The 22558-nt window shown below is 43.4% G+C and overlaps 3 protein-coding genes across 11 annotated transcripts; 1 reads left to right on the top strand and 2 right to left on the bottom strand.

Annotated features, from left to right (window-relative positions):
• The first annotated feature begins 465 nt into the window (after positions 1-465).
• On the top strand, positions 466-3213 carry chst14 (carbohydrate (N-acetylgalactosamine 4-0) sulfotransferase 14). The gene is made up of 2 exons (XM_034583674.1): positions 466-897; positions 1857-3213. The coding sequence occupies exons 1-2, from the start codon at positions 610-612 to the stop codon at positions 2682-2684; spliced, it is 1116 nt and encodes a 371-aa protein (XP_034439565.1). The 5' UTR covers positions 466-609; the 3' UTR covers positions 2685-3213.
• On the bottom strand, positions 2744-12257 carry cep135 (centrosomal protein 135). Of its 4 annotated transcripts, none has more exons than XM_034583650.1 (26): positions 12036-12257; positions 11544-11677; positions 11266-11456; positions 11007-11174; positions 10172-10313; positions 9969-10053; positions 9738-9866; positions 9386-9601; positions 9201-9266; positions 8883-9033; positions 8558-8790; positions 8298-8453; positions 8084-8221; positions 7830-7907; positions 7517-7668; positions 7144-7259; positions 6886-7040; positions 6597-6652; positions 6337-6505; positions 6131-6241; positions 5784-5969; positions 5447-5656; positions 5122-5324; positions 4913-5017; positions 3844-3999; positions 2744-3612 (listed from the first exon to the last, which is right to left on the bottom strand). In XM_034583650.1, exons 2-26 carry the CDS (start codon positions 11654-11656, stop codon positions 3591-3593), a joined length of 3507 nt encoding a protein of 1168 aa, XP_034439541.1. In that variant the 5' UTR covers positions 11657-11677; positions 12036-12257; the 3' UTR covers positions 2744-3590. The 4 variants fall into 4 exon arrangements, with proteins under 4 accessions (XP_034439541.1, XP_034439543.1, XP_034439542.1 ...); XM_034583652.1 differs by having other exon boundaries at positions 3225-3612; positions 3856-3999; XM_034583651.1 differs by having other exon boundaries at positions 3225-3612; positions 11544-11743; positions 12036-12235.
• A 581-nt stretch (positions 12258-12838) lies between these two features.
• Positions 12839-22283, bottom strand: exoc1 (exocyst complex component 1). Of its 6 annotated transcripts, XM_034583661.1 has the most exons (21): positions 22186-22283; positions 21215-21346; positions 20989-21119; positions 20713-20872; positions 20413-20430; positions 19481-19668; positions 19126-19353; positions 18729-18861; positions 18511-18620; positions 17821-17889; positions 16980-17129; positions 16768-16876; positions 16049-16093; positions 15564-15727; positions 15347-15460; positions 15038-15117; positions 14230-14458; positions 13928-14111; positions 13643-13842; positions 13363-13557; positions 12839-13275 (listed from the first exon to the last, which is right to left on the bottom strand). In XM_034583661.1, the coding sequence occupies exons 2-21, from the start codon at positions 21336-21338 to the stop codon at positions 13123-13125; spliced, it is 2784 nt and encodes a 927-aa protein (XP_034439552.1). In that variant the 5' UTR covers positions 21339-21346; positions 22186-22283; the 3' UTR covers positions 12839-13122. The 6 variants fall into 6 exon arrangements, with proteins under 6 accessions (XP_034439552.1, XP_034439554.1, XP_034439556.1 ...); XM_034583663.1 differs by lacking the exon at positions 16049-16093; XM_034583665.1 differs by lacking the exon at positions 17821-17889.
• Between the last annotated feature and the right edge of the window lie 275 nt (positions 22284-22558).

Below are 22558 nucleotides of genomic sequence, written 5' to 3'. Positions count from 1 at the left end.
GTCAATCCCTGTATAAACTAGCGGAACTACACCTCCCAGAGAGCCTGGGGGAACTTCAGGATCCCCTGAGAGGAGGTGCTGACAGGAGTGATCACAGCACCTCCTTCAGCTTGAGCCTGCTGTCAGCACTTTTATTAATTTTGCTCTACATCAGGGAATACTGAAAAGATAAAGTAAAACCCAAAAGTTCTATACATTAGTCCTTAAAAGTGTTTGTAGCCTCTAGTGACGAAATATAGACTAAAGCAGTGATTTTATTTTGAAAATGTTAACGTTCATAAATCTAATTGTTTTTGTTAGTGTCAGTCATAAACACTTTGAGATCAAATAAATAAAAAGAAGGAACATTTATCACACTCCAGACTCAAGTTACTTTATCAATTTGGTAATTAACTGATGGTAACTAATTTACAACATTTGCGCTGAACCGGTTTTACTTTGACAGGTCAACCAGGAAGCGCACTTTCCGCTGGGTAACTTGGCGCAGTTAAAAAGTTAAGAATGGATACGTGGTAAAAAAAAAAAAAAACAACGGTGTTTTTCTCTCGTGCTGTTTATCAGTGAACTCCAAAGCTCTCCGGTGTGGATCGGACTCTCCGGACACTCGCTATGCTTCCCCGCGGTCAGGACTACGGGGTGAAACGGACCGGAACGGCTCGGAGCGGCTCGGTGATTCACTTCAGGACAACGGTGAACTCCGGGCGCCGCAGCTCCGCCGTGCTGCCCTCGCTGCTAACGTTCCTGGTGATCGTGGCGTCCGGAGGCCTGCTGCTCATGATCGAGAAAGGAATGCTCAACAGCCTGGATACTCCTCCACCCCGGGGCAGCGGCAGGCGGCTGGACCCCGTCCGACAGGCGGGCAAGCACGACTCGGCCCCCGTGGACGTGGAGTCCCAGGTACGGTGAGAGTGTGGAGGCACCGCGGGGCTTCATCCGTGGAGGGTTCACCTGGCGAGGGCGGCTCGGGGCAGCCAGCAGGGGCTCGGTGTTGTCCCGTGACTTGGGTGTGAGGTCTTTCAGGATTAAAGTGTGGTTGAGGAAGTGTGTGCAAGGCTTTCAAACTGGAGATCACTACTCTGACACGTTGTTTGTATGTAATGTAGTAGTCAGAACATTCCTGCAAGGGTCTGGGTCTAATGGCAGCTTCCACCGTGAACTCTAATAATAAGCTGAGTAGGTTTATATTGTCTGCAGGGTTACTCCAGCAGTTTAACATCATACTTTTCGTTAAGGCGGGGGTTACGCTCAAAAACGTCAAAAATAAATCACAGGAGCAGATTCTGAGATATCTTGATCTGTCCTGCCGTGTATGGCGCAATTTCCCAAAAAGCACTGCACTTCACTTCCCATAACTTCATCAGCCCATATTCACAAATTGCCTCAAGGGGCTTGACAAAGTGTGACATCATCTGCACTTAACCCTCGACTTGAGTAATGAACCTCAGAGAGAACATCGGATTCCCACGGGAGGGAAGCCTCTCCCGGGAGGGACAGGAGGGCAATGGATGCTGTGTGGAGCAGAGCACGTCAACAAAATAAGAGTTTAAAAAATTATATTTCAACTTTTTATTGGCAGCCAGAAATTACACAGGCCACAGACACAATGCTCATTCAACAAGCCATTTTTTAGTTTTTGCAAAATACGAGTTTTGAACATAAATGCAGAGTTGTGTCGATGTTTGGAGTATTTACACAAAATAAAATGTCTGACAGAGATGAAGGGAGCAGCAGTGATAGTGGTATAGCTAGTGATTGTAGTATATTTGGGCAGTGTTTTAAACAGCTGTTTTCAAAAGGCTGTGTACATTTAAAAAAAAAAAATGCTCTTAAGTTCCTGATTTGTGTTCACACATTAGATCCTCCAGGAGATCCGGAACCGCACCATCAGGACCATGTGCAGCCAGAAGAACATGCCCCACAGCGTCTGGTCTCTGAGCCCCCTACAGAGGAAGACGCTGCTGCAGCACATCCTGGTCAACGACAAGCACCGCTTCCTCTACTGCTACGTCCCCAAAGTGGCCTGCTCCAACTGGAAGCGGGTCCTGAAGGTGCTGAGCGGCTCGCTGGAGAGCGTGGACGTCAACATCAAGATGGACCATCGCAGCGACCTGCTGTTTTTGTCCTCCCTGAAACCCGAGGAGATCCGCTACCGCCTGAAGCACTACTTCAAGTTCATGTTTGTGCGGGACCCCATGGAGCGCCTGCTCTCTGCTTACAGGAACAAGTTCGGAGAAATCGAGGCTTACAAGAAAAAGTACGGCGTTGAGATCGTAAAGCGGTACAGAAAAGGTCGCGCCAACGACCCGTCTGTGAAAGGGGACGATGTGACCTTTGCAGAGTTTGTCCGCTACTTGCTGGACGAGGACGTGGAGCGTATGAATGAGCACTGGATGCCGGTGTACAACCTGTGCCAACCGTGTGCTGTGTCTTACGACTTCTTCGGCTCATATGAGCACCTGGAAGGTGACGCGGAGTTCGTGCTCCAGCGAATCGGAGCGCCTGCCTACGTTCACTTCCCGGAGAGGCAGACGTGGTACAAGCCGGTCACCACGGAGACGTTACACTATTATCTCTGCAGCTTGCCACAAAAGCTGCTGAGGGACCTGCTGCCCAAGTACATTTTAGACTTTTCCCTCTTTACGTATCCACTCCCTAACACAACCACTGAACACTGCCGGCATTAAAGCTCCACTGTGAGAGAGTTTGGAGAATATTTTTTGTAGAGAATCATTTATGTTTTTTTTATGCTTATGGGACATTGACAGCTGTTACACAATTTTTTTACTTGAGATGTCCTCATATCGTTTTATAATGCTGATTATTGGAACAGAATAAGAATTAACTTTAAAACCACTAAAACTTGAAATCAGCTGCAGACACAGGAAAACGTTATTGAAACGTATGTTACATGCACTGTTACAGTAAATCAATCAGTTCACTATATATATGGATGCAAATGTTAATAAGGTTGGAAGACCAAAGTCTGTGTTTTGTAGTTTGTTGGTGTAAACATTGGAGAAAGTCAAGGGTTAATAGCTTCAGTGGGCATTCAGTGGTTTAGCAGGCTAAAACACACACACGTACTCAGAGGGTGGTGGGGTTTAAATGAAGCTTGTGTTTTTAAGTATGTCACAGTCTCTCTGTCCCATCGTTTCTATTTACTTTGGACTATTTACCATCGAATAAAACCAGAAGTTTAAGTTTAATGATGCACATCGCCACAGTTTCTGTTATTTTGTATCATTTTATTTTGTGGATTATTAAATAATTTAGACATCATAAAAAAACAGGGAAAAAAAATATTACAACAGGGCTGAACAGACACTTCTCTTGCTACATTGTGTGTGAGGTTGTTAATGAGAACAATTGATTTCTGAGGCACTAATTCATTCACAAAGTTAAACCCTCAATCTATTAGTGGCTGTACAAGATACTGATGGAAAAGTTAGGTCACAGTTTGTTTAAATGTAGAAACACATTTTTTATCCTCGGTGCTTCAGACTAGACTTGGAAATAAAGAGGCACAGAGGAATGCTATGGGCTAATTATTTGTCCGGTTTATAAAGGCCTTCATAAATCACATCCAGACTTTAATCCTTGAAGCTCACACTTCTGAAAAGAGAAAGAAAAATGTTTCAGTGGAATAAGAAGCATTTGTTAAAAATAGTAATGATCCATTATTTTTGGTTTTCAGACATCAAAAGGGCCAGATTTCATTCATCAGCCAGATATTATTCTTCCAAACATCCAAAATAGTAAAGTAAATTCCTATATGATACGTATGTAGTCCAGAAGTAATCCGCCCATGAACTAGCCTCATCATTTTCATGGCATAGGCCTTACTTGTCTGCTGACCTGTCAGATGAGCGGTCAAGACCTCTGAGGACGGAGGTTTCAGGGGAGAAGTGACGAGGACCGGAGGAGACGCTGAGGGGCGATGAGCTTTGGAGGGATGAGAAAGACAAACCCTGTTTGCGCATCTCCTGGACTGCCCTCTCACTGGGGACAGACAGACACAATCAGACAAGGTCACAATGTGCTGCACCTCCACTTTGGTGATGCATCTTTGTAACTAAATGCATTTGAGCCGTTATCTTAGATAATCACTGCATAAGTGATACTTCTACATAGCTGCTTAACTAGAGCTGAAGTGATTAGTCAATTAGTTGATGGTCAAAACATTAAGCAGCAACAAATCAGATTTATTTCACAGATTTTTGACTAGAAATCATGGATTTGTTTGAGTTTTTGAACGCTGCTAGACAAGAAAACAGTTGGCAGTTATTCAAATAATTGTTATGAGAACAGTCTGAGTTTTACTGGTTTTACAGTCATTTGGGACATTTAGTAAAGTCTACATCCTGATAACATCAAAGATGAAATATTAAGGAAGTTCTCTTTTTGTAGCCAATTCTGAGTGAAAAACTAGATTATTATGTTGCATCAACTCTGCTACTTTTGTAATTACATGGCTATAGACTAAATTATACATAGATATTAGCAGAATCACGTAATCACAGAGCAAAACAATCTGTGTGGAAACTAATAAAGGTGGAACACATTAACTGAAATGCATCGGCTATCAACCTTTTATTTTATTTGCATTCATATGCAGGTAGCTGTTAAAAGAGATTAGCCAAAATATCACCAGGACCTAAATTAGCTACAAAAAGTATTATTATTCGTGTTTTTGTGAGGAAAGTTCGGCTTGTGTGATATGAAAAACTAGTCTGACTGTAAAAAGTGTACAGCGAACAGACGTAAAACAATATAATATATATAACAAAATAATTGCCTTTGCCTCAAGAGGCTAATTTGTCGTCAGATGATAGCTAATGGGCTCCAAGATTGATCTTGGGGTAACAGAGGAAATGTCAGCTTCAGTGTAAAAAACAACAGCTGTTGAACTCACCGTTCAAAGCGTTCAGTGGTCAACTGTCTTTTCAGAACGTCCATCTCGGTCTGCAGCTGAGACACTTTACCGCGGAGCTGGGACACCTCCCTGGCATGCTCTGCACTGAGAGTATGTACACACACAAATAATATTCAACCTCTTTCTAAAGTGATATTTTAGTGGATTATAATTTATTCAAGCACGTATGGTGAATTGGATTTATTTACGTTTTGCTATCAGCCAGCATGAGCCTGTCACGAAGGACTTTCAGCTCTGACTCTCTTTCGCTGGCTGTAAGATGAGTTTGGAACTCCTTGTGCCGATTGGAGGAGAGCAGCGTCTCCAGGTTACGGACGGTCAACCTCTCACTGGCCAGTTGCTTCTTAAGTAGCTCCACCTCGGACCGAACATCCTCCACCTCTCCTGTGACCTAAAAAACATGCACACGCACAGAGCATAAATTCTCATGACTGACAACTGCTCCTAGTGAGCCAGCGTGCATCCCCGGTGGAATGCAACATTTCTCAGCCATGACAAGTTATCGGAGCTCACCCTCTCCAGGTCCATGCTTTTGGAGGTGAGCTGACGTGCAGTGAGCTCCTTGCCAGAGTCCAGTTTGACACAGAGCTCCCTGACAGAGGCCAGATCTGAGAGGAGAGCTGCCTTCTCCTCCTGGGTGCTGTGTAGCTCCTCCTCTAGTCGGGACATCCCACGAACCAGCGAGGATACCTGGGCCTCATAAGCCTGCAGGGCTTGTGTGTGCTTGACAAAACAGTAAGGGGTAAGTACACCAATCCCCACCAGCATAAAGAATAGCTTCTAGCATATGACGTCTGTTGGCAGTCTTGCTCCCAATTATGAAAGCTGCTTGTTCCAGCCCGTGTCTCACCTGATGGATTTCTCTCTCGTGGTGGCCAACAGTATCTCGGAGGTGTCTGCGTTCTGTGTCTGAAGAGAGCAGCTCCAGGCGGATGGAGTTATTGAGGCCTTCAGACTGCAGCAGCTTCTGCTCGCGCTCCTCCACCTCAGTGTGAGCCATTCTGAAATGCTCCAGTAGGTTCCTGTTCTCTTGCTCCTGTGGGTCAAACACACAGCGAAATGAGACGGAGCAGACGTCTACTGTAGAGGCACTTCCAATATAGATATAGATAAAGTATCATCTGAAAGTATCACAGAGAGACAGTATCTATTACACAGGTTCTTAAATGGCTATAGGAGAATACTGTTCCCTCTTGCCTTTGTTGCCATCAGTTTCTCGATTCTGGACACTTCGGAAATGTATGAGTGGACTCTCAGTTTCAGCTCGTCCTTCTCATGCATAGCCTCCTCCATCTCCATGTGCACAGCCTGGATAAACACACAGAAAAGCAGAGCTGATGTTACTTCTTCGTCATTCTTTCATAAGACACAAAAGAAACAACTGCATATGAGGTTACAAACACCTGGTTTTCTCTGGTCATCGTGGCCAGGTCTTCTTGCAGCCGCCTGTTCTCTCTGATTGTGATTTCCTTCTCTCTCCTGAGTCCGACCAGCTCCTCCTGAGAGGCGTCAAGCTGTCTCCTCAGGCTGCTTATCTCCCTCTCGCGGCTGTTTAAGGCCCCCTGCAGCTGACTGCAAGAACCACATGTTATTTATTTTTTATTTATCACAGCGTTTTGTTGTATTGAAAAAACACTTAGAGCCTTGAGACCAAGATACTCACGCTAAAGAGGTATCCAAGTTTAGAATGGTATGTTTCACTTCTTCAAGGGTCTTTTCCTGAGGAAATAGCAAGAAGAAAGATCAAAAACAATGCCAGAGCTCAATTAGTTGTCTTTAAGAGACATTTGTGTCCTTCATCACTTACTGTGTATGAGATTTAAGTATAGACAAGAGGAATGATAACAAGGACCGATAAAATATTAATTGAACATACAGGCATGCCTGTATCGTCTTAAAACAGACTTGAACTCGTCATAAAATAAAACATGGTATTTGTTAGTGATAGGTACTTTTTTGGAAAACTCCTCCTCGAGAGCAACCAGCTTTTCAGTCTTTTGATCGACTTCATCCTGCAGAGCATCTTTCTCTCTATCCAGGGCAGAGATGGACTTCTGAAGAGCAGCCACGTCCTCCTTGTGCTTGGAGCCTCGCTGACTTAGCTCCCCTGGCAGACAAACCCAAATCAAGAAGATAGCTAAGCAACAACAGAGGAAGAAAAAAAAAGTACAACACATCTCCTGAACCTCCTAAAATCCATAAACATTTACCTATTCTCTCCTCCAGTTTCTCAATCTGCTGATGGGCATTATGCAGCTCATTCATCTTTACAGACAGTCTGTGTTGGGTGTCAGACAGTGACTGTTCCATCTGCTCCTGTAGCAGCCTGCAGACAGACAGGGTACAGCTCATCTATTCAAATTCAAACATTGTGGCGAGAAACACAACAATCCCCCACTAAAACCGACACATACTCAGGAGCAATTTGGGGAATCGAACCACCAGTCCTCTGGTTATTTGACGACCTGCTCACTCATGGCCACCAGGATATTTATATTACAATAACCATTTAACATACTTCCTGAGTGCAGCCATTTCATTAATATTTTAACTGCTCAACATACGTGTATTTTCAACACAAACCTCAGAGCGTTGGACTCTGCCCTCTGCTGGGCCGCCTCCTCTGCATTCTGGACCATGGCAGCAGACTGAACCTTCAGATCCTCCCCCACAGCCGTCCTGCTCTCCATCAGCTGACACACCTGGGACTGCAGGTCCAGTCTCTCCTGCTCCAACTGCACCACATTAAACCCAATGAGCCACACACAGCAACATGAAGCTATTTAGGACCAAAGTTACAGCTGTGAATAGGAAGTAACATTTCCCATGTTGGGTCTTGTCTCTTTTGAAGTTCCAGTCAGGGGGAAATGTTTGAGCAGATTTACAGAAGGCTTACACTCTGAATGGCATTTTCCAGGTTAAGAATCCTCCTCTCCTCGCCCCGTCTGTCTGTGGAAGCTGAAGTCTGGGCAACCTGCAAAATGTTGTGTGTGTTAGGCTCAAGCAATTGATATAATGCAAAAAATATATCACACAGATCACAATATGTCCTGGAGAAGCTAATGCAGATTTATTAACTTCTCTATGTATATCACTATGATAGTGCAGCAGAATCATGTGCAACATGAAAGTCATTACTCGAGGACTGACCTTCAACATTTCCATGAGTGTGTCTTTTTCATCGGTCATCTGCTCGATTTTGATTTCTGCCAGTTTGAACTCTGCCTGCAGTTCCAAGACGTCAGCTGACATATCTTTGCTATGGGCCAGTTTTAAGTCCTCTTGAGTCTGAGGGAACAGGAAGATTTGGTCTTTAGAAGTGTAGAATAAATAATATCAAGTACATACACAAGTTCAAACTCACCTGTTTAAACTGGGTTTTGAAATGGTCTCTCTCACTGCAGAGGGCCTTCACATTGTTTTGGATGTCCTCCATGTGCTTCTCAAAGTCTATGAGAGCAGCCTTCAGCTCATCTCGCTCCTGTCTGACAAGGAGCAGTTCGGCCTCTGCATCACCTCCCTGAAAGATAAAGCAAGTAGACTTTCTGTATGATTTTATGAGACAGCTGAGCGCATCAAACTCTTTGAAACAAAATAGTCAATAAAAGTAGGATTGTTTCTTACCCTTGTTGCATGTTTAGACATAGGACTCCTTCCTCTGCCTGGACTACGACTTGGGCTTAAGTCCAGACCTCCTGCCCCTCTGGCCCTTTTGTAGCGCTCAGCCTCCTGCCGATAGTAATCCCTCTCCTCCTCTAGACTCTTGACAAATGCGTCCAGACGTGACGGGGAGCGTTCCCTTCCGCAAACACCATGTTTAGCCCGCATGGTTTCCAGCTCTAGCACCAGGTCTTTGTCTGGTACACAATAGTAACACATTTACGTCAACAACTTAAAGCTGCGATAAGAACAGCTTTTAACAATTGAGCTATGCCAGACTGTTGCTTACCAGCTGACATCACTTTCTCAATTTTGTCCTGCAGCCTGATCTTCTCTCCCTCCAGGAAATTCACCAGTCCCTCCATCTTCTCGTTTTGTTCTTTAAGCTCCAGGAGCTGATCCCTAAAACGGTCTTTTTCAAAGTCACCTTCAGACTGCTCCTGAATTAAGACATTAAGAACAGATTATGATTTTAGTTTGTGTAACACAATATAATTGGTCTGATTTTTGGGCAAAGAATTGAGGTGTATGTTAAGTCAATAACTAAATACTAAAATTCATTGATATTCCTATTAAAAAGAACATAGAGTAAGAACAGAGTCAATACCTTTTTTAATTTTGTAATAACATCCTCTAAGTCTTCAATGATTCTCTGTTGCTTCTGGATCTCTTCCTGTTGAAAAACATATTTTTGCATTGTTATTAACTAACTCACATGTCACACCTGATGCCTGTAAACACATAAGTACATTTGGATTTGTTTTTTTTGTCCCTGAATCATATTATTCTCACTTTAGTGTCTTGTAGTTCCATGTCAACTGTTTCCAACACCCGCTCTTTGTCCATCTCCAGCCTCTTCGCAAGGTCGTCGATGTGCGTAAGCTCCTCACACAGTTCCAGATTCTTTAAGGACAGATTAGCCACTTCAGTTGAGGCATTTTTCTTCTTCTGTTGCAGTCCTTCTACCTTCTGCTCCAGTGTCCTGTTGGTCTCCTGCAGGTACTCAATCTGTGTGACATTAAGTATTAGTACAGACAGGAGGGTGTGGAACAACCTTAGGCTCAAGACCACTGTGCATATTCCAAAAATATTTCACAAATGTTGATTAACAATGGTTAACATCCTCTAGGATAGTTAAACTTGCCTGAAGGTTAAGATGAGAAATAAGTTTCTCGCTGCTGATGTTCTGAGCCTCGAGGGAAATTACATCATGAGGACGTCCTCCCTGAAGAACACGGTTCAGACGTTCGATCTCTTTGTCCCTCTGCTCTACCTAATAGAAGTATAAAAATTAAATAAAACATCCAATGACCACATATTAACATTTAACATATGTGACATGGATTTTGTTTGCCTTTAGTAATGTATTTCTTACCTGAGTATTTAAGTGTTTTATATATTCCTGAGCATTTTCCAGGTCTAATTTGACCTTTATGACGTCTTCCTGCAGCTCATGAATTCTACCAATCAAAAATTACTTTCAGTCAAACAGAAATAACAAGCATGTCATCACAATCATAAAGAAATACCAATACTTCTGTCGATAACACAGTTGAGCTGCTTCAAAAGAAAACAAACCTTCTATCTGCCAACTGCAGCAGGTCAGCTACGTATGGATCATCAGGCTGCAACGCAGGGTAAGCTGATGCAGAGGAGGGAGGTATGAGCTCATCAATCTGCATCCTCTGACGTCTGAAAGGAATACTGCGCTTCTTTCCACCTGTGAACATCATCATGAAAAACTGATTTTTATACAATGTTTGAAATTGCCAAATATCGCTTCCAGTGTGCTCTTGAACACCCTGTTCAGAACTGGTGTTAACATCTGTCCTTGTGATGGGATCTCACTTCCCCTATCTATATGCAAATAATCATGAACCTCATTTGTGTTCACAAAGACCAAATGATGTTGTTTCTACCCAGTATGAGTTTACAGATGTGTCCAGTGTCAATGTGTTTGTGTGTCGGCACGAGCGAGAGAGGTAGAGAAAGGTAGAGAGAGAAGGAGTCAGGACGGGGACTGGGCTGTGAAGAAAGATTTGACCAATTTAAGAAAAGCATCTGTCAATATAAGGGGGGGTCATTGCTGATATTGTGGTGGGGGTCACAAACAAACTAATGTATGGCCACAGAGAAGCGTAAACATGTGTTTGATTCACTGAGAAACTGAAGCAGGTCAGAGGACCTCAGCTGAGTAGGCGTTCCTGTATATGTAGCCTAGGATGCATTTGCCTTCCCACAGCGAGAAGAATGTGGTCACATTAATGTGATCTTTGAGATCAGATCTCAGGGCACATTTGAGTGTGCTCACTCCTGTACTTAGTGCTGACCACTGATCAGATCATTCATGATGGATGTTAAATGCAGGTCTGAATTGGCTCAAAGAACTTAAGGTCAGACCCCTGGTATTTACCTGGTGTCTGCACCACAGCTTGCATGTTCTTCTCCTGCAGCTGCTGGATGCGCTCAGCTTTCGCCTTGCTGTCCTTCTCCAGGCAGCGGACCTTGTGCACATACTGATTGTTTAAAAACTTCAGGTCAGAGGTGTCATGGTCCAGTTTTCTGATGTGGGTCTTGAGCTCTGAAACGAGACAAGGTTGCGTGGAGCTGTCAGGCGTGTCAGTGGGTCACAGAGGTGAGAGTGTAGGGGCTGAATTGCTGTGACAACCGACCTCTGGTGTCACGATCCTTCTCCTCCTTCAGCTTCAGCAGCTCAAGGTGCAGCTCATTGTTCTCCCTCACCACCCGGGCATTCTCTGTCCTGTAGGGCTCCAGAAGAGAATCAACGTTCCGGCTCTCCTTTTCCGTTTTACCTGCTGACAGTTTGGCATTGCGCAGGCTCTCTGTCGTGTGGACCAGGTCACTGTAAGACAGGGGAAGATCTCTCTCAAATATCAACTGTGATTATGGGATGTGGGAAAGGGAGTGCAGACGGGCTTTGAGGTCTCACCTGAATAGTTTCTCCACTAGTGGCAGTGACTCTATTCCCAGTGGCTGTCTGTAGCCCAGCTGATCCAGTCGCTTCCTCAAGTTGACGAACTTCCTCTCTGCGGTGCTGTTCATGGCTGCGATGTGACACTGAAGCTATAGCACAGCACAGCAGTGTTTACATCGATTAGCAAGGCAGCCACAGCCAGAAGACATAACAAACTACGTGGGATAAACTGAGGGAATCGTTGAGTCGTGTGTTAGTTACAGTGGCTAACTTAGCCAGCGGTTTGTTGTTGTTGTTGTTGTTGACTAACGTTAGCTAGCTAGCTTTACGTTAGGTAGCAAATCCTCCTTTACTAGACAGGGGTGTGTGATATTAGCATTTAGCGATGTTATCTACGGATATACCCGCTTTTCGGAGGTGGACGGTGGCGCAAAGCCTCTCGTCAGTACTGCTTGACAACAGTTAGCCACTTTAATAGCATTAAATCTCAGCTTTGCCTCAACCTACCGTACTTGGCGTTTCCCCGGCAGCTAACGTCAGCTTCACCGACGTCAACGCAACTTTACATCCCCCACAGACACTTGCACAAGATGCATTATAGCGTTGGTGATTCTTAACGTGAAGTTAGAGAATAAACAGCCCGAGGGTCGACATGTTTCCGCGGTAAAGCTTTTGAAAAGAGCGCCGCTGATCTCCGGTTTGGTTTCGTCACTAAGGAAGTGAGACGCCACACAACATCTGGGGCCGCTTGTTTTGTCAACCCGCGCTGTCCGCACAGATGGCGGAGGGGCGGGGTGGCCACAGGATGAATGGATGGATGGATGGATGGATGGATTAGTGGATGAGTGGATGGATGGATAGATAGATAGACACTTTATTGATCCCAAGGGAAATTTAGGAGAGATAAATCACAAAGTATATAAAATATATTCATCGTTACATGATTGATTAAATATATGCAATAAATTAAGATGTAGAGAAGGAATCACATTTTCTTCTTTATTGCCTTTATAATGAGTTAAGAATGTTTAAATTAACTTTCTGTTCAAAGTCCAGAAATGTTGCACTGATGATTAATGAAAGGAATGGATGTTTACTCTTAGTGCTTTAAATGCTTAGGTTGGCTTCCTTGGTTTCTGAATCTTGGGGGGAAAAAACTGGTGTATGGTATATTTGTTTAGTTTCCTTTTTGCTGCTGCTACTCTGGTTTTTCTTTTTGTAAATAAAAGGTGTCTTGAAAGCCTGGGCACATAATGTGCATGACACAATAATACAAATCAATAAATCATGAACACAGACCCAACAAAGAATGACGTTTGGCAGATGCTAATTTATTATGTACATGTGGAATACACAAATAAAAATATAACAAAGAAATATTTAGAATAGCTGAGTCACACAGAAACAGGCACACACTCACTGCAGAGATATCTGCATCACCATCCGATCTCTTTCATAGGAACACACCGACACACATAGAGGAAATGTTTCATCATCCAGAAAGCAACGCCGGGCAGCTTAGGGAATAGCTAGTGTACGTTCAGCCAGTTTGAGGCAGTAGTGAGTCACTATTCAACAGTGCAGAGCAGCTGGACTAATGGGACTGAGCGATGCTGGAGAAGTACTCCAACATGTCTTGTATGGTGAACTCCATGGTGATTCCAGAGCCAGGATAGCATCTACCAATCAAATCTTCAAAGTGCTTGTACTGCCGGATGAACTCATCTTGCATGGAGTGCCACACCACCTGGTGGAGAAAATCAGAAATAGGGTGAGAAATGTGTCCCCACTGATGAGCTGGGCGGTTTCACCACTAAAACTCAGACTTTCTCACCTGAAGCAGACTCTCCTCTTCACACAGATGTTTGTCCACCTTCTTGTAAAGGTTGTCAAGTCCCTTTTTTACCTCTTTGCCAGGATACTCTTTAATAACTTTGCGTAGCTCTTGCTTGTTGAAGGCCAGTTGGTAGCTCACTTCCTCCTCACGGACACCCTGAGCTACGCGTGCCTCAACTCCTTCAAAGAAATGCTGCAATACAGTGCAAACAGTTAACGTAACCTACTTTACAGTAACCTACTTTTTGTGATTACTTTTACGTGACAGTTGGTCTTACATTGAGTTTTTCCAGGGGCTGGCCCAGGGAGTTGATTACATAGGACTGCAGGTGGTCTGTGTATTTGTGCTTGGCCTCTCGTCTCTCTGCTTCCAGGCAGGAGATCTTTAGTCGTGACAGTGTCGAAAAGATGTGGTGGAAATTCTCCATCATCACGACATCCCGCGGCGTCTTCTGACTCTCATTGGCTACCTTCTCCACTGGACAGACAATCAATATTCAGAACATTTTGAAGTTCTGGGCCAGTAAGCCAATCAGTATTTGGTTGTGGATGAGTTGTCTTACCATTCATGAAGACGGCCCTGATAAGTTTGACGTAAGCTTTGTCCAGATCTCCTCGTCGTTCTGCATTACGGAAGATCGTTTCAGCCAGCTCAGCGAACTCTTCAAACCCAGTGACAAAAAGTAGAATACCAACTTTGCTCTTCTTGGAAATCTTCACTTCTTCCATCTGTCTGATCTGACCAGACTGTAAGAAAACAGGAGGTTTTCATTATTAAACAGTTTCACTGAATCGAACCTTCACTTTACTTTCGTGACCAAAAGAAAGCATTGGATTTCCCCCCCGTCATATGCACTCCACTCACAATGCATTTGTCAAAGTTCCTCTTGACAGTGACCAGCACATTTCCCAGAGTAGTGCTGAGGTACGAGGCCGGGTCAACGTTCTCAGCTGTCCACACATGGTGACTCATCTTCACCAGCATGTAGAGAGAGTTGAAGCTGTCAATCTTGTCACCCAGAGCGATGAGACTGTTGAGCTCCGTCTCGATGCTCTGGAAGATTTTATTCATCATCAGCCGCACCAGGTCTTTCCTAGGAGGGAAAGAAAGTTGTGGTAAAATAGATAAATGTGTTGGCTTGATACAGAGACAGAGATATAGACACACACACACATACTCAGAGAGAGAGAGAGCGCCAAAACACTACAGTTTAAATGATGCGTTCACGTTTCTGTAACCATATTCTATAGATATAGACATTGCTACTCTGGTGGAAGGTGTACTGTTGCTGGAATGTTGTCAACAGATCATTTTCACGGCCTGATTTTCATTGTTACCTGGCAAGAAACTTTTCTGAAGAAAGCTATCACCCCTTGGTAATCGCAAATATTTATTAGTAGCCAATTGCTGATATGCTCTCTAGTGGTCAGAACATATAACAACAACATGATGGCCTGAGTATACATGGTACAATAGGATATATGTAACAAAAAATGTCATTAACAATTCCAATACCATTTGAATATTAACAACAACAAAAGAAGGAATTTAACTGGGATTATAGAGGAAGACTGACGGCCCTAGTACTAAGAAACGAGAGGTGAGGGGAGCACTGCATAGAAAATGAGTAATATTGAAGATATTTGCAACAGAGCTGTTAGCAACTACTCACTCTGATGAGAAGGAGTGTCTGTGTTCTGCCTGGGGAGCCACTCTTGACAGCATGACTCCATCTAATTCCTCGGTTTCAGGCTGCCGGGACAACGGACATAAAACATGACAAACCCAATCTAATATATGCCGACATGTTCATGATTGTCGCTGTAACTGAAAACACGCCAGAGACTTTATTGCTGTATTATTTCATGGTTTCAGACAGCAGCCCACAAGTGCAACTATTGATGTAAAGTACCATTAATGTTTTAGTCATTCTATGTGACCTTCTCGTTGCTGCTTTTCCAATATGTTATCCCAGATTTACCTGAGCAAGCGGGGGTGAAACTGTTGGGTGCTGCTGCAGTTTAAAGAACTTGCTGATGAAGTCTTGTTCTGCGAGACACAGAGGCTCCAGCTCACTGAGGACCTGCTCAAAGATCTAATCAGAGAAAAAAAACACCTTTGGTTTAACCTCCTCGTACAGAACAACATGTGAACACATAGCTAACTTAATTACATCTGTGCATCTCTGGCAGCGTCACCTTGTCAAACTTGGTCCTGTCCGCCACGTCCAGATCAGAGGCGGACATGTTACCCATATCCAGCAGTGAGGAAGACTGGGAGCGCCGGCTGTTGGAGCCCTGCACTGTCAGCTTGTTCAGGCTTGAGGTCGAGCCCGTCAGCTTCCCTGAGCTGCCATGAAGGCCTGACATGGCACAACAGACACACAGTGAGATTTTAAACTTTTAGCGAGAATGAGCCCACATTTTGTGAATATCATTCAAATGACTACAAATTACATGGATATAAAGGGTTAGGTTTTGTGGGTATTTACAATAGAATTAGATTATTTGGTGATGCATAAGCAGCATTGTGAACATTTAGCACAAACCAACCAGATAGATGGTGAGGTAATGGTGTGTAAAGCTTTAAGTGTTTATCAGGGTAGCACAGTGAAAGAGAGAAGCAGAGTGTGTAATTAACAATGGAGTAGCTGTACTATCCAGATATTTCCAGTCATACTTACTTTCTGTTTCCTGTTTGAGTGCACTTTCTTTCCGCGGAAGCGTTGCTGCAGCCAGTTAAAAAGGCAGGCATCAAAGACAGAGACAGGTTAGGCTTAAAACATGCAGCATGGGAGGAGTGAGGCAAGACGTTAGATGTACAAAGTCACATATATACGCTGACGTGCGTCGAGGTACGTATGCTCGTAGGTTCGGACAAACCTTTGGAAAACAAATTCTTATTTTTTTTCCCAGAAGGAAAAGCCAACACATAGTGCAGAAAAGCAGAGTTCCACAATTCTGCCAAAACCAAAGCTCAACAAAGGTCTTATATTAAAGAGTCCAGAATTCAGCCTGTGAGGTCTCCGTGCAAAGGAAAGAGGAGATGTTATCAAAACAAGAAGCAAGACTTGAACACAGTGGAAGCAAAATCGTTTGGGAAAATATGCTTTTGTTTGCAGACTTAGAAAAGGCTGTAAAGGAATAAGGCCTTGTTTCCATATTTACACATGAATATTCCATTATCTTCTCTCTGCCAGTACAATACAAATATTGGACAAAATACAAAGTATTCTAAAGATGCAGTGAAAATTCCATCACCTGAGTGAACTACATGTTGTAAAGAGGAAGAAAAATAGAAAAGGAGATGTTACGAGAAAAAACCCACTCTTGATAACATTTACGGCAAAAGAGGAACATGCTTCATATCTGTGCACCAACAAGTCTGAATTGCAGTTCTTACCAAACTTGCCCTTTGCTTCCTTGGTTGTACCCGCCATCTTTATCTTGGCAACCTCAAAGAAGTCTTTAATTTCTCTTTCATAGAGTCTGCTCATATAATCCACGTAGGTCTGAAAAACAAAGATGATAACGTTTGTCTCAGATGGAAGGCACAGATTTCAGTGTGAAAATACAATATTCATTTAAATATCTTTTTAGTTTAATATAACTGACCCTTGACAGACCCTCGTACTTCTCCCTGTGGGTGTTCTTCAGCCACTCCATGAGCTTGGAGTAGCGCAGCAGGTCCCTGTGGAGGGGGCTGTGTTTGGGCAGAGTAAGCTCTGCTGTGTGCTGGGACAGCGTGGAACTCTGGTCATGGCCCTGGATGACAAAGCAAGAACAGACAATTTGCAGTATATTCAATAAGAGTTAATACTGACAAACCCACTGCTATTTAGTCTCATTCGCTCATTTGAATTTCTCACCGGGGACAAATAAAGTTGTTTTGAATAGAATTTTGAATTTCCATCTTTCTCTGTTTACACAAACACACCATACATGAGTACGATTCATCTTGCTTCCTGCCACAAACATACAAGGATAGTTTATGTCGCGTTCCCATGAAAAGTTTTCAACAAAAAAATTGTTCAACTAAAAAAATCCAGTACTTTTTGGCCTCAACTAAATAAAATATTGAAAAACAAAACTCCAACTGCAATACAGATGGTCTCCTCACTTCCCCTGATTGTTAGCTTGTTCAGTCTCTAGTTCCTTTACTAGACATGCACACCGAGCAGACAGGCACAGGATTTTATGATGACACCTTTTGCAACAAAGCCACGTTAGCACCCAAACAAAATAATCCTTAGCAGAGAGCAGACAGATGGTGAATGAGGAAAAAGATGAATTGTGCCTCTTCAGCTTTGAGGTCATATGAGAGAAGTTAGATACATGTCCCATGCAGGAGATGATGGAAGAGCCCAGGGTGTCTCAAGTCGTTGGAGGGGGGGTATGCCAGGTCAAACATTAGCAAAGAGGGGGAACGCAGGGGGGTTGCTGTGAGGGTACTCACTGGAAGTGAAAGACAGGAGGACCTATAGAACTGAGGGATGGTCATTTTGAAGTGACTGAAGTGGTTGAACTGACACAGAGACAGAGAGCAGAGTGGGATGATTCAAAGTGAGCAGAGTCAAGATTAGGAGGCACATGGCTGGAAGGAAACGACACAGAGGAAGCCCAGGAAAAGAGTTACAGATAAACAGGACGTCAATGAGGAGAGACAGGGGAGACGGACAGGGGAGAGGGACAGCAGGCGAGAGAGAGAGAGAGACTGGAAAAGAACAGGACAGAATGCAGCCCTCCGTGGTGCAGCACACTCACAATGGTAAGGTGTGAGGCCAACAGAGGACAGCGAAGTCTGACTCCACGCTACTATGCTGCCTTTACTCAACTTCAATATGCAGATACCGTATGTAAAGTGGCAGAAACAATTATGAAGTACATATTTGTTTAAGCATACTAATCATTGTGTGGCCTTTGATTCAGCAAACACAAGCTAAATAAAACAAATAAAACAAAGGTTTACAAAACTGATTCTGTTTTATTACAGCTCAATGAGGCAAAGAGAATCCAAATTATCAACCAGCTAAAACTGTTACTTGATAGTGTTCTGTACTTGCTGTTGCTACAGCTGCACTTTTTATAGATAACATCTGTATATCTATATATATATATATATAATATCGGTGTGTGTGTGTGTTACCTGATGAACAAACACGTTGTTGAGGTGATTGGTGAGGCGCCGAGCAAAGGTGTCTCTCAGCTCAGCGAACAGGAGCTGCTGCTGCTTCACAGCCATCAGCTTCTCATGGCCTATGATGAAGGAATTATAACTGCAATCTGATTATTTGCTCTAAAAACAACTACTAGGTGACTTATTTGATCAGAAAGTAGTCCATAACACTTCATTTGCAAACCAACCTGGTCGGAGAGCCACGTTCATGCACTGCAGAAGAGCTTCAGAGGCGTTGATGCAGGCCTCAATACCTTTGGGGGAGGTCAGATCTCCATCCTGTAAGGCCCTGATGTGTCCCTTAGACAGGTCCATGTAGTTCTATATGAGGAAACACACACATTACAGTCATCAAACAAAGTCCAACAATCTAGCAATACAATTAGTAATCTAGTAAACAGTACATTTAAAGGCTCAAAAATTAAAAATATCACTTTTCTAAAACAGGATTATAACTAAATTAAGATGGGGACTAATTTTTAAAGCAAACTAACCTCTGGTAACTGTATTTAGATAAACTGATAACTTAAATATGGCACTTGAGTTAATGAATTGACAGCTAAAGACATTATAATGTGTCCTCACCACCAAGAACTGGATCTCATCCAGCAGTTTGCCATTGTTGGTGTTGCTGATCTGGATGAGGCGGTTGCTCTGGGAGATCTGGTCCATCTGCTCCTTGACGCTCTGGAGCATCTCCTCATAGCTGCTCAGTTTGCCCTCAATGGTGTCCACCTCTGACAGAGACTCGTCCAGCAACTGCATCAAGATATTCACCTGCTTCTCCGAGGCCATGATGGACTGGATGTTGGCCTTAAAGCGGGAAACAATGAACACTGTGTTAATAAGTTTCTGTGTTCCAGTAAATATTCCTTTCCAAAACACTAAGGGAAATAAAACCAAGATCAACACTTTTCATTCTTATTATAATTTCTCTCACCCCATCTAAAACCTGCAGCTCCTTGGAGAGCTGCTCCGCAAAAGCCTCAGCATTGGAGATGGCGTACTCGCACGTCTCCATCATGCTCTCGATATCCTGCTCCTCACGGGTGCTCAGCTCCTGGTAGTCATCCAAAGCATCTTCATCACCCCCGGCAACACTCTGGCTCTCCCCACTTGGCACCGACTCTTCACCCATGGAAACACATGAAAAGACATGAAAATGACACCGGCACACACACAAAGCTCTTCCAATATATCAGGCTTAATAATCTTCTTGCTAACCGAGTTAACTGATGATAAATAGTTTTACATAGTCTTAATTATTTTAAAATAATTAAGTCTACAGGTTTAAATAGTTCTGTACTCATTTACTACTATGGCTTAACATATAACTTGAGTGTTAAATCTGACTGCAGGTTATATGACTCCATAAAACCATAACCATCTTAGGTAATGGAAAGAGGGTTATAAGAGAAAGTATATGCACATTCTGTCAGGGCTTTCACTGGTAAAATATACTTCTCTGTATATTTGTTCTGCCTGAAAAAATGACTGCTCTATAAAACAAATTAAAGCTGAACATCTGAACTAACAACTACATTTGATATTGTTCTGGACAGAGAAACATTGAGAGCTACATTTCAGGGTCACATTAACTACAGAATACAATCATTAATACAACAGTATATTCGTGGGAATTAAGGTGATATGAACGAGTAAAATGTGGAAAGTTAAGCAACAATATGACTTAATCGTGGGTTATGATCATTATTAATAAAAAAAAAAAAGAATAATTTCCATCCTTATTTACAAATAGTTCAAACGGGAGGAGCTTTGAGAAGGTGAGAATCTCTAATGAGAATGGTGATCTGAGGTCATGAGCATACAATGGAGAGGAGTGAGGAGAGGGGAAAGTTAAGTCCTACCAACCTTCCGCTTTAGGAAGTTCTGGCCAGAGAAAGTTTAAGAGAGAAAAGTGAGAATAAAGGAGAATTTAACACAGAAAGCCAAACCACAAACCAGGATACAAAGAAGAGATCTTTAAACATGCTATTAATAAATTAAATCAACCAAAAGCCGAACAAGGTCCTTTTGTCTGGTCTAAATTAGAGTACTTCAAACATAACCAATAAACACCAAGGTCAAAGACACACCTTTAAGCAAAGGTAATCAAATCATGAAAAGAGGCATGCGCTCACAGGGGTGGCTAAGGATAGAGAGTTTCCACACCTTCCAGCAGCTGAGGACTGACATTCACAAACTCCACCTTCTTCCTCAGATAACGCTGGTTCAGCTTCCAAATGCAAGAAATGAAGGAGTTTTTTTCAGCCGTGCTGCTGGCCAGCCACCGGTACACCTTCTCGAAATGAAGGTCGAATTCAGGATTCTCCTAAAAGAGAACAGTAACATGGAGTGAATGAGGGGGGAAAATGTGTTCATCATCACAATGCATTGTTGTGGGTGAACTAAAGGGAAAAGGTGGAAGGTATGCAGTCATTTTCTGACCTTGCTGGCATCTTTGGCATCCACCTCTGTCAGATCTCGGAGCTCCCAGGTCTGCTGTCGCTTGTAAAAATCCCCCTTGTCAGATTTCTTCACCTTCACCACTTTAACCTGGACGGGCCTCTCAGTGGTAACTGGTAGGAAAAAAAAAACACATTGTATCAGACACACATACCTTTTGTGATTTAACAGTTTTTTAAAGCTGCTTCTGTGGTTATGACCCACTTACCTGTCGCACACAAGAAGCAGTTCTTCTTCTTCTTCCCTGCCTTGCAGACGTTGACGATGCCGAGGAGCCGCTCATCGTTGGGCGTGAAGATGTCCCTCTGGAGAGCATGCTTGATGGCCGTCATGGTGGATACTGTGATACAGAACATGACAGGCAGCAGGTAAACAAAGACACATTTCAATTCAAAAACGTTATTGTCACTGTGCAAGCACAACATTACGTAAGGTGTCATCCTTAAATCAAATATTCTCCTGTTATAGATTTACAAAGAAATATCCAAGTGTAAAAAAAATAAGCAACATATAATAAAATATGAACAAATAACCATTTAAAAACAAAAATGTGCATTATTTATCTGACATTATGGGAAATCACTGTACAGGCTTCACAGATGTATGAAAGCAGAGGAGGCGACACTGCTCATCACAAGTGACTCATCCTCCAGATGAGTCCACACATCGAGGCAACATGTACTCAACCATTGTTATCAGGGTCGTGACAGACTCGGGACTTACTCATAAGATGTTAGGAGATATTTTCGGACGTTATCTTAAAGCTAATAAACACTGGCTCTGCGTCTTTTAGCCCATCGAACACTCGTCTAACAGCGGCTAGCTTACAGGCTGCCATAGGCTGTTGGTGTTAGCTCCACAAACCAGTGAAGACCCCACAACAAGCTGTTAGGAACATGTCTTTAAAGTCAGCTCCGGTGATGTCCACAGAAGCACTGGACTAAACGGAATGAAGCGGGCCCTTCCCAATGTCCTGCACCGATGTCCTCTGTCTGTTAGCTTGCTGGCTGCTAACGCTGCTGCTAGCTGGAAAGAGCTAGCTGCTGTGAGTTCTGTTACTGTCAGCTTCATGGAACACGGCGCAACAAATCAGGTAAACTACAGCACTGGGATGTGTTTCATATTAAAATGATCCATATTTGTATTCTGACGGATACATTTATCACGAGTTGCCATTACCTTGTCTTCTCAATCCTCCAGCCCCGAGCAAAGCCCCGCCCTCTTCCTTCCGGGTTCTCAGGCGGAGCTGTCACGTGGTGACGACACTGTCAACATCCACATCCACATCAGTACTGATCATGTGTCTGCTCCACACAGAGACAGACACCGAGAGACAGGGACAGGGACAGAGACAGAGACAGAGACAGGGAAACTGAGAGGCAGGGACACTGAGAGGCAGGGACAGAGATAGAGACAGATCGGGGACACATACAGAGACATAGGGACAGAGCTAGAGATTGGGACAGAGACAGGGGATGAACCAGGTATAGAGACAGGTACAGAGACAAGTACAAAGTTACGTACAGAGATAGAGACTGAGACAGGGACAGAG

The sequence above is a fragment of the Hippoglossus hippoglossus genome, chromosome 4 (genome assembly GCF_009819705.1).
Source record: "Hippoglossus hippoglossus isolate fHipHip1 chromosome 4, fHipHip1.pri, whole genome shotgun sequence".
Lineage (NCBI taxonomy): Eukaryota > Metazoa > Chordata > Actinopteri > Pleuronectiformes > Pleuronectidae > Hippoglossus > Hippoglossus hippoglossus.
Note: the sequence above shows the minus strand (reverse complement) of the source record. Positions and strands in the feature narration are given on the sequence as shown.